Source organism: Tursiops truncatus, chromosome 4 (assembly GCF_011762595.2).
Source record: "Tursiops truncatus isolate mTurTru1 chromosome 4, mTurTru1.mat.Y, whole genome shotgun sequence".
Classification (NCBI taxonomy): domain Eukaryota; kingdom Metazoa; phylum Chordata; class Mammalia; order Artiodactyla; family Delphinidae; genus Tursiops; species Tursiops truncatus.
Window position 1 is genome coordinate 88,274,552 of NC_047037.1, and position 12,129 is coordinate 88,286,680.

At 36.8% G+C, this 12,129-nt stretch overlaps 1 protein-coding gene across 4 annotated transcripts in view; it reads left to right on the forward strand.

Annotated features, from left to right (window-relative positions):
* MORC1 (MORC family CW-type zinc finger 1) overlaps positions 1 to 12,129 on the forward strand; it is a 360,669-nt gene that overhangs the window by 201,532 nt on the left and 147,008 nt on the right. For all 4 annotated transcript variants that reach the window (XM_073804253.1, XM_033855850.2, XM_073804254.1 and 1 more), the window contains 2 exons: positions 1,764 to 1,923; positions 3,714 to 3,819. In XM_073804253.1, the coding sequence (XP_073660354.1) occupies positions 1,764 to 1,923; positions 3,714 to 3,819 (266 nt within the window). The remainder of the gene's footprint in view (positions 1 to 1,763; positions 1,924 to 3,713; positions 3,820 to 12,129) is intronic.

The following is a 12,129-nucleotide window of genomic DNA, read 5'->3' on the forward strand; positions in this document are numbered from 1 at the left end:
CCATTAGTTTTCTCAGCAAGAGGGCATGAGGGGTAAAATATTTTGAGACTTCACATGCATGAAAATGTTTTTATCCCACCCAAACACTTAATGATAGTTTGGCTTGATGTTTTTTCTTGGAATTAGTTTTCTTTCAGAATTTTGAAGGCATTGCTCCATGATCTTATAATTTCTAGTGTTGAGAAGTCTGAAGCCATTTAAATTCCTGAGTTTTCTAGGTGACCCATTCTTCTCCCCCCTCCCTCTATTTTTGGGAGGGCTTTTCCCCCTCTGTTCTGATTTCAGTGTTTTGCCTCTGGGTGGGTCTGTTTGTACCCATCGTGCTGGGTGCTTGTTGAACATTTTCAGTCTGGAAACTCATGTCCTTTAATTCTGGGATATTTTCCTGTAATATTGCATGATTTTCTTCCATCCATATTATCTTTTCTCTCCTTTTACAACACCTGTTCTTAGCTCTTGGATGTCTAGAGACAGTTCTTTAGTTTTCTTACCCTTTCTCTCCTGTTTTCTGTTCTTTATATTTTTGTTTTGTTTTCTGGGAGATTTTCTTACATTTATCTTCCAACCTTTAAAAAGAAAATTTTTTCTGTAATCATATTCTTTACTTCTAAGGAGTCTTTTTAGTCTCTCAATATTCCTTTTTAAAGATATGTAGTTCTTGTTTCATGGATACAATATTTCTTCTTAGAGCACTGAAGATATTAACTACGATTGAATTTTTTCCCCCTGAAATTTTCATCTTCCTCTTATGGTTTTTGTTACCACTGAGTTGCTTTGTTTGTGCTTGTTTATTTGGTCTCTGTCTGTCACATTAGAGGCTTTTCTTAGATGACTGTTAATCCTGAATACTTTAAAGATTAGTTCAATAAAGTGCCAATTGAAAGCTCTGAGAGTGTGGGTGGGGCTTGACAGCTATGCAGGTCACAATAATGGGATCTAACTGGGATGTTTTATTGGAAAATCCTCAATATAATTTGCCTCATGTCTTTCCTTCTGGGCTGGTCAGATATCTCAAAGAAGACTCTTACAGGCTTCTGCCTGAAGGTCTAGCTGACAGCTTCCTGGGAGCCAAATGAGAGAAGGGATCTGGGGTTCTCAGCATCCAATATGTATACTTTTATTTAATCCCTCTAATCTAAGTAAGGTCCCCTGCCAACTGTGCCTGATATATCCGCTAATCCAGACGTGCTTTGTTCCACTCTTTCCAGTTAATAAACATCAGTCCCTGTGGAGGTGGGGGAGGAGCTATTGCCAGGTGAGGACCTGGATGCTACTTCTAGCTCTCTTCTCCTTTTACCCTACCTCCAGAGTTAATTCATGCCATCAATCTCTGAGCCTTTTAGCAGATTCTGAATTGTAAATCAGGCTAGTGCTTCTCCTGCCTGGCACGGGCTTTAGATTGGTTACTTGGATATGCTGTCATACTTCTTGGATATGCTGTCATACTTGGATATGCTTTTCAACTTCTAAAATGCTGATACTGTTGTCCCCTCTGCCATTCTACCCATAATTCCATAGGGGGCTGAGGTAGATTCCATCTGTTCCCACATTCTACAGTGGAACATTTTAGAATAAAACTCCAAGTATACATATTTGTCATGTGTCTCTTCCTTATAAAACTAGCATACCTGGGAAAAATAAACATTTAACCTAGTGTTTTATAATTTGGCTGCATGGTAAATGAACTGAATTAGGATCAGACAAAAGAATGATGGTTTTTCTTTGTGTATTTCATAGTAAATTGATGTGTGTTTTTTTAATAGGTTGTGGTTCCAATACCTTCATGGTTAACAAGAACCAGAGAATCTGTCACAGATGATCCTCAGAAATTCTCAACGGAATTGTCTATAATTTTTAAGTATTCTCCGTTTAAAACTGAAGCTGAATTGATGCAGCAGTTTGATGTGATCTATGGGAAATGTGGTAAGATCATCACAGCCCTGAAATTTTGATGTGAAAGTATTTGTTTTCAGTGTCTTATGAAAGACTATAAATATGATTTCGTATTTTCTTCTATTTACAATATCACATGGAGTCTCATATGGGGCAGTTATTCATTTTATTTATATAAGTTTTGTCTCAGGAGAGTCCAAACAGGAATAATTCTTAAGTCCCTGACATTGGGAGAAAAGTTTGTACTTGTGTGAGCTTGGTGAAACTGGATAAGAAGAGGATGATACAGGCTATTACCGCAGGGAATCACAGTCTCTGCACCAGATGCTATACTGAAGCATCAATGATTAGATGATGCCAGGGTTTATAAGAGAGTTAGCAATTTATAAAATAACGAATCCAGGTTTCTGTGCCAGTCTTTCTCCAGACTTCTAGCACTTTTCATATCTGGAAGCAAAAAGATTCCTACTCTAGAGAAAACTATTTGCATTCTACTTTTTGTAATGTTTATATGCAAAATTCTGTTGTGTTTATATTAAAATTCTGTTTTATGTTATGCTTATAGCAAATTCTGAGATTTTTTTTTTGTGACTTGGCCTGTGGTTACCTTCAAAATTTCTTCTCTAAACCTGTGTCATTTTGTTTAAAAGTGATGTTTTATGTCATCCTTTTCCCTTTCTCACAGCAGAAAAATAGTGGCAATTAAATAAATATTCATTTCATTAACATATGTGGCATACTTTATGGACAGTTAATGTAATCTCTTAGTTGCCTTCTAATTGTGAAATACTCATATAAATGAAAGATGTATTGTTTCCTGAATACTTTTCTAAATGCTTTATAAAAATTAACTCATTTAATCCTCTAAACAACTCAGTGGTTTAGGTACCTCATGAGCTCCGTCATATAGATTAGAAAACTTAGGTTCAGAGAGGTTAGGAAACTTACCTGAGGTCATTGTGCTAGTAAATGGTTGATCCAGGATGTAACCCAAGTATTTAGGCTCCCAAGTCCAAGTCCAAATTCTTAGTCACTCTGCTGTTCTCCTTTCTGTTTTAGTATTACCAAAAAAAGTGTAATTGGTTGTTCTTAAAATTTCTCTGACAGTGGTGTTTGTCTTGATATTATAATCAATTTCATAAAGAATTTGGATTTTTTTGTTTACTGTGCTTTAGAGCAGGGGTCAGCAAACTCTAGCGCCTGCAGGTCCTATCAGCCCCATAGCTGTTTTTGTTAATAAATTTTTATTGGAAATAGCCTCATCATTCATTTGTGTATTCCCTACGGCAGCTTTCATGCTACAGCTGTGGAGTTGAGTTGTGAGTAGATGTGAGAGGCCTGCAAAGCCTGAAGTAGTTATTATCTGGCCCTTTACAGAAAAAGTTTACCAACACCTGTTTCAGGGTCTAAAAGCAGTACTTCATATTTATACAAATGTTGAAAATTCATCTTTGTTCTTATGTGCATTGACTTCAGTTCTGCCAGTGAGAGCTTTGCCTATAATACAAATTTGGTTCAGGCTTCTAACAGTTTTTGTAATGCAAATTATGAACAGAGTTCCAAAGTTTAAGAATCCACATTGAAAGACATAATGAATAGTAAAAAGAAGCGCTATACTGTAGAAACTCAACACTGTTTGGCAGAGAGTGGAATTTGCTATAAGACGTATATCTTGGAACTTATCCAAGCGTATTATTTACTGAAGTACAAAAAGAAATTTGGTCTATAGCAGGCTTAATTCCATAGGTGAGATAATAGCACCATGACTAACACATAGTATAGTTAAATATTGATGAGTCAAATATCTATTTTTCCACTAGGTACTTTGCTGGTTATTTATAACTTGAAGCTTCTGCTTAGTGGAGAACCTGAGTTGGATGTTAAAACTGACAAGGAAGATATACTGATGGTTGGAGCTCTTGAGGAGTGAGTAATATGAGTGTTTGTCAGAACAGGTGTCAACAATGGCAGTGAGCTGGAGTTAGGAGCTCTACATCCTTGCTCCAGGTTGGGGGCCACCAGGCCTTGTCTCTAGAACAATTAATTTTACCCCAGCTACAGATGAAGTAAGTTAGGCTAGACAACTGATTCCCAAACCTGGCTGAGCCTCTGAGTGATGTAGGTAGCTTCTTGAGAAGTATAGGATCCTATCTCATACCAAAGGTACTGAGTCAGAATCTCCAGATATCAAGCCTAGGAATCAATATTTTTTATATGTTCCACAGGTGATTCAGAGGAATATGACTGAATGACAATTCAGAATGGCCCTATGAACTGTATACTTCCAGTTTATAAATAAATAAATGGACATTCATTTTTCTTGGCTACTGGGGATCCGTAGGAAACAGAATTGAGAAAACAGTAGTGGGCATGGGTGAAAAAGTGTGGAGAAATATGAAATAGTAATTAACCCTGTATTTCTCTAAAGTAACTTTGAAATTAAAACTTATTAGCTTGAACCTATAGTCTCTTAGTGTCAGCATGCTAGAGCTAGACGGGATTTATTTTTTTAACATCTTTATTGGAGTATAATTGCTTTACAATGTTGTGTTAGTTTCTGCTGTGTAACAAAGTGAATCAGCTCTATGTATACATACATCCCCATATCCCCTCCCTCTTGCGTCTTCCTCCCACCCTCCCTATCCCACCCCTCTAGGTGGTCACAAAGCACCAAGCTGGTCACCCTGTGCTATGAAGCTGCTTCCCACTAGCTATGTATTTTACATTTGTTAGTGTATATACGTCAATGCTACTCTCTCACTTTGTCCCAGCTTACCCTCCCCCCTCCCCATGTCCTCAAGTCCATCCTCTACATCTGTGTCTTTATTCCTGTCCTGGCCCTAGGTACATCAGAATCATTTTTGTTTGTTTGTTTGTTTTAGATTCCATATATATGTGTTAGCATATGGTATTTGTTTTTCTCTTTCTGAGTTACTTCACTCTGTATGACAGACTCTAGGTCCATCCACCTCACTACAAATAACTCCATTTCTTTTTATGTCTGAGTAATATTCCATTGTATATAGGTGCCACATCTTTATCCATTCATCTGTCAATGGACATGTAGGTTGCTTCCATATCCTGGCTACTGTAAATAGTGCTGCAGTGAACATTGTGGTACATGTCTCTTTTTGAATTATGGTTTTCTCAGGGTATATGCCCAATAGTGGGATTGCTGGGGCATATGGTAGTTCTATTTTTAGATTTTTAAGGAACCTCCATACTGTTCTCCATAGTGGCTCTATCAATTTACATTCCCAGCAACAGTGCAAGAGGGTTCCCTTTAGAACTAGAAGGGATTTTAAAGGAATTTAATCTAGTCTGATTCATTTCATGAACCATTGTGGTGCAATAGAAATATAGTGAGAGCCGGATAGCCTCATACACTAGAGTGCAGACAGCAGAAGCAAGAACTACAGTCCTGCAGCCTGTGGAACAAAAACCACATTCACAGAAGATAAGACAAGATGAAAAGGCAGAGGACTATGTACCAGATGAATGAACAAGATAAAACCCCAGAAAAACAACTAAATGAAACAGAGATAGGCAATCTTCCAGAAAGAGAATTCAGAATAATGATAGTGAAGATGATCCAGGACCTCGGAAAAAGAATGGAGACAAAGATCGAGAAGATGCAAGAAATGTTTAACAAAGATCTAGAAGAATTAAAAAACAAACAAACAGAGGTGAACAACACAATAACTGAAATGAAAAATACACTAGAAGGAATCAATAGCAGAGTAACTGAGGCAGAAGAACGGATAAGTGACCTGGAAGACAGAATGGGGGAATTCACTGCTGCAGAACACAATAAAGAAAAAAGAAAGAAAAGAAATGAAGAAAGCATAAGAGACCTCATAGAAGAGAGAGAAAAGGACCTGAGAAAATATTTGAAGAGATTATAGTCAAAAACTTCGCTAACATGGGAAAGGAAATAGCCACCCAAGTCCAGGAAGCACAGAGATTTCCATACAGGATAAGCCCAAGGAGAAATATGCTGAGACACACAGTAATCAAATTGGCAAAAATTAAAGACAAAGAAAAATTATTGAAAGCAGCAAGGGAAAAACAACAAATAACATACAAGGGAACTCCCATAAGGTTAACAGAGGATTTCTCAGCAGAAACTCTACAAGCCAGAAGGAAGTGGAATGATATACTTAAAGTGATGAAAGGGAAGAACCTACAACCAAGATTACTCTACCCAGCAAGGATCTCATTCAGATTTGATGGAGAAATCAAAAGCTTTACAGACAAGCAAAAGCTAAGAGAATTCAGCACCACCAAACCAGCTCTACAACAAATGCTAAAAGAATTTCTCTAAGTGGGAAACACAAGAGAAGAAACGGACCTACAAAAACAAACCCAAAACAGTTAAGAAAACGGTAATAGGAACATACATATTGATAATTACCTTAAACGTGAATGGATTAAATGCTCCAACCAAAAGACACAGGCTCACTGAATGGATACAAAAACAAGACCCATATATATGCTGTCTACAAGAGACCCACTTCAGACCTAGGGACACATACAGATTGAAAGTGAGGGGATGGAAAAAATATTCCATGCAAATGGAAATCAAAAGAAAGCTGGAGTAGCAATACTCATATCAGATAAAATAGACTTTAAAATAAAGAATGTTACAAGAGACAAGGAAGGGCACTACATAATGATCAAGGGATCAATCCAAGAAGAAGATATAACAATTATAAATATGTATGCACCCAACATAGGAGCACCTCAATACATAAGGCAACTGCTAACAGCTCTAAAACAGGAAATCGCCAGTAACACAAAAATAGAGGGGGACTTTAACACCTCACTTACACCAATGGACAGATCATCCATACAGAAAATTAATAAGGAAACACAAGCTTTAAATGACACAATAGACCAGATAGATTTAATTGATATTTATAGGACATTACATCCAAGAACAGCAGATTATACTTTCTATTCAGGGCGCATGGAACGTTCTCCAGGATAGATCATATCTTGGGTCACTAATCAAGCCTCAGTAAGCTTAAGAAAATTGAAATCATATCAAGCATCTTTTCTTACCACAATGCTATGAGATTAGAAATCAATTGCAGGGAAAAAAATGTAAAAAACACAAACACATGAAGGCTAAACAATATGTTACTAAATAAGCAAGAGATCACTGAAGAAATCAAAGAGGAAATAAAAAAATACCTAGAGACAAATGACAATGAACACACAACGAACCAAAACCTATGGGATGCAGCAAAAGCAATTCTAAGAGGGAAGTTTATAGCTATACAAGCCTACCTCAAGAAACAAGAAGAATCTCAAATAAACAATCTAATGTTACACCTAAAGGAATTAGAGAAAGAAGAACAAACAAAACCCAAGTTAGCAGAAGGAAAGAAGTCATAAAGATCAGAGCAGAAATAAATGAAATAGAAACACAGAAAATAGTAGCAAAGATCAATAAAACTAAAAGGGCGTTCTTTGAGAAAATAAAAAAAATAGAGAAACCATTAGCCAGACCCATCAAGAAAAAGAGGGAGAGGACTCAAATCAATAAAATTAGAAACGAAAAAGGAGAAGTTACAAAAGACACCACAGAAATACAAAGTTTCCGAAGAGACTACTACAGGCAACTCTATGCCAATGAAATGGACAACCTGGAAGAAATGGACAAATTCTTAGAAAGGTATAACCTTATAAGACTGAACCAGGAAGAAATAGAAAACATGAACAGACCAATCACAAGGAAATTGAAACTGTGATTAAAAATCTTCCAACAAACAAAAGTCCAGGACAAGATGGCTTCACAGCTGAATTCTATCAAACATTTAGAGAAGAGTTAACACCCATCCTTCTCAGTCTCTTTCAAAAAATTGCAGAGGAAGGAAAACTTCTAAACTCATTCTATGAGGCCACCATCACCCTGATACCAAAACCAGACAAATGTACTACAAAAAAAGAAAATTACAGACCAATATCACTGATGAATATAGTTGCAAAAATCCTCAACAAAATACTAGCAAACAGAATCCAACAGCACATTAAAAGGATCATACACCATGATAAAGTGGGATTTATCCCAGGGAAGCAAGGATTCTTCAATATATGCAAATCAATCAATGCGATACACCATATTAACAAATTGAAGAATAAAGACCATATGATCATCTTAATAGATGCAGAAAAAGCTTTTGACAAAATTCAACACCGATTTATGATAAAAACTCTCCAGAAAGTGGGCATAGAGGGAACCTACCTCAAAATAATAAAGGCCATATGTGACAAACCCACGGCAAACATTCTCAATGGTGAAAAACTGAAGGCATTTCCTCTAAGATCAGGAACAAGACAAGGACGTCCACCCTCACCACTATTATTCAGCATAGTTTTGGAAGTCCTAGCCACTACAATCAGAGAAGAAAAAGAAATAAAGAGAATACAAATTGGAAAAGAAGAAGTAGAACTCACTGTTTGCAGATGACATGATACTATACATAAAGAATCTTAAAGATGCCACCCAGAAACTGCTAGAGCTAATCATTGAATTTGGTAAAGTTTCAGGATACAAAATTAATGCACAGAAATCTCTTGCACTCCTATACACTAATGATGAAAAATCTGAAAGAGAAATTAAGGAAACAACCCCATTTACCATTGGAACAAAAAAAATAAAATACCTAGGAATGAACCTACCTAGGAAGACAAAAGACCTGTATGCAGAAAACTATAAGACACTGATGAAAGAAATTAAAGATGATACCAACAGATGGAGAGATATACCATGTTCTTTGATTGGAAGAATCAATATTGTGAAAATGACTATACTACCCAAAGCAATCTACAGATTCAGTGCAATCCCTATCAACATACCAATGGCATTTTTTACAGAACTACAACAGAAAATCTGAAAATTTGTATGGAGACACAGAGGACCCTGTGTTGCCAAAGCTGTCCTGAGGGAAAAAAATGGCATTGGAGGAATCACACTCACTGACTTCAGACTATACTACAAAGCTACAGTAATCAAGACAATATGGTACTGTCACAAAACCATAAATATAGGTCAATGGAATGGGATAGAAAGCCCAGAGATAAACCCATGCACCTATGGTCAACTAATCTATGATAAAGGAGGCAAGGATATACAATGGAGAAAAGACAGTCTCTTCAATAAGTGGTACTGGGAAAAATGGACAGCTACATGTAAAAGAATGAAATGAGAACATTCCCTAACACCATACACAAAAATAAACTCAAAATGGATTAGAGACCTAAATGTAAGACCGGACACTATAAAACTCTTAGAAGAAAACATAGGAAGAACACTCTTTGATATAAATCACAGCAAGATATTTTTTAATCCATCTCCTAGAGTAATGGAAATAAAAACAAAACTAAACAAATGGGACTTAATGAAACTTCAAAGCTTTTGCACAGCAAAGGAAACAATAAACAAGACGAAAAGACAACCCTCAGAATGGGAGAAAACATTTGAAAATGAATCAACGGACAAAGGATTAATCTGCAAAATATATAAACAGCTCATGCACCTCAATATTAAAAAAAACAAACAACTCAATTCAAAAATGAACAGAAGACCTGAATAGACATTTCTCCAAAGAAGACATACAGATGGCCAAGAGGCACATGAAAAGCTGCTCAACATCACTGTTAGAGAAATGCAAATCAAAACTACACTGAGGTATCACCTCACACCAGTCAGAATGGGTATCATTAGAAAATCTACAAACAACAAATGCTGGAGAGGGTGTGGAGAGAAGGGAACCCTCTTGCTCTGTTGTTGGGAATGTAATTTGATACAGCAACTATGGAGAACAGTATGGACGTTCCTTAAAAATCTAAAAATAGAATTACGATATGACCCAGCAATTCCACTACTGGGCATATACCCAGAGAAAACCGTAATTCAAAAAGACACATGCACCCCAATGTTCATTGCAGCACTATTTACAAAGCCAGGTCATGGAAGCAACCTAAATGCCCATTGACAGACGAATGAATAAAGAAGGTGTGGTACATATTTACAATGGAATATTCCTCAGCCATAAAAGGAACATAATTGGGTCATTTGTAGAGATGTGGATGGGTCTGGAGACTGTCCTATCGAGTGAAGTAACTCAGAAAGGGAAAAACAAATGTCGTATATTAACGCATATATGTGGAACCTAGAAAATGGTACAGATGAACCGGTTTGCAGAGCGGAAATTGAGACACAGAAGTAGAGAAAAGACGGATGGACACCAAGGTGGGAAAGTGGTGGGGGTGGGGGGTGGTGGTATGAATTGGGAGATTGGGATTGACATGTATACACTGATGTGTGTAAAATGGATGACTAATAAGAACCTGCTGTATAAAAATATATATAAAATAAAAATTTTTTAAAAAAGGAAATATAGTGAGAGCCAAAATATGAACCATGTATGTCATCATAAATTTATTAGGAGGTACATTAAGAAAAGTAGAAAGAAACAGATGAAATTAATTTAATAATTTTTTAATAGATCTTCATTGGAGAATAATTGCTTCACAATACCCGGTTAGTTTCTGTTGCACAGCAAAGCGAGTCAGCCATATGCATACACATGTCCGCATATCCCCTCCCACCTTATCCTCCCTCCCATCCTCCCTATCCCATCCCTGTAGGTCCTCACAAAGCACCGAGCCGTTCTCTCTGTGCTATGCTGCTGCTTCCCACCAGCCAGCTGTTTTACATTGGTAGTGTATATATGTCGATGCTACTCTTACTTTGCCCCAGGTTCGCCCTCCCACCCCATGTCATCAAGTCCATTCTCTATGTCTACCTCTAGGTTCATCAGTACCATTTTTTTTTTTTTAAGATTCCATATATATGCGTTAGCATATGGTATTCGTTTTTCTCTTTCTGACTTACTTCGCTCTGTGTGGCAGTCTCTAGGTCCATCCACCTCACTATAAATAACTCAATTTCATTTCTTTTTATGGCTGAGTAATATTCCATTGTATATATGTGCCACGTCTTCTTTATCAATTCATCTGTTGATGGACATTTCAGTTGGTTCCATGTCCTGGCTATTGTATATAGTGCTGCAGTGAACATTGTGGTGCATGCCTTCTTTTGAATTACGGTTTTCTCAGGGTATATGCTCAGTAGTGATATTGCTGGGTCATATGGTAGTTCCATTTTTAGTTTTTTTTTTTTTTAGTTTTTTAAGGAACCTCCATACTGTTTTCCATAGTGATTGTATCAAATTTACATTCCCACCAACAGTGTAGGAGGGTTCCCTTTTCACCACACCCTTTCCAGCATTTATTGTTTCTAGTATTTTTGATAATGGCCATTTTGACCTGTGTGAGGTGATACCTCATTGTAGGTTTGATTTGCATTTCTCTGATAATTAGTGATGCTGAGCATCTTTTTATGTGGCTCTTGGCCGTCTGTATGTCTTCCTTGGTGAAATGTCTATTTAGGTCTTCCACCCATTTTTTAACTGGATTCTTTGTTTTTTTGATATTGATCTCCATGAGCTCTTTGTATATTTTGGAGATTAACCCTTTGTCTGTTGTTTCATTTGCAAATATTTTCTCCCATTCTGAGGGTTGTCTTTTTGTCTTGTTTATGGTTTCCTTTGCTGTGCAAAAGCTTTTAAGTTTCATTAAGTCCTATTTGTTTATTTTTTAAATTTCTGTTAATCTAGGAGATGGGTCAAAAAAGATGTTGTTGTGGTTTATGTCAAAGAGTGTTTTTTCTATGTTTTTCCTCTAAAAGTTTTATTGTGTCTGGTCTCACATTTAAGTCTTTAATCGATTTTGAGTTTATTTTTCTGTATGGTGTTAGGTAGCGTTCTAATTTCATTCTTTTACATGTAGCTGTCCAGTTTTCCCAACACCACTTATTGAAGAGGCTGTCTTTTCTCCATTGTATGTTCTTGCCTTCTTTGTCGTAAATTAGGTGCCCATATGTGCGTGGGTTTATCTCTGGGCATCCAATCCTGTACCATTGATCTATATTTCTCTTTTTGTGCTGGTACCATAATGTCTTGATTACTGTAGCTTTGTGGTACAGTTTGAAGTCGGGGAGCCTGCTTCCTCCAACTCCGTTTTTCTTTCCCAAGATTGCTTTGGCTATTCGGGGTCTTTTGTGTTTCCATATGAATTGTAATATTTTTGTTCTATTTCTGTAAAAAATGCCATTGGTAATTTGACAGGGATTGCACTGAATCTGTAGGTTGCTTTGGGTAGTAT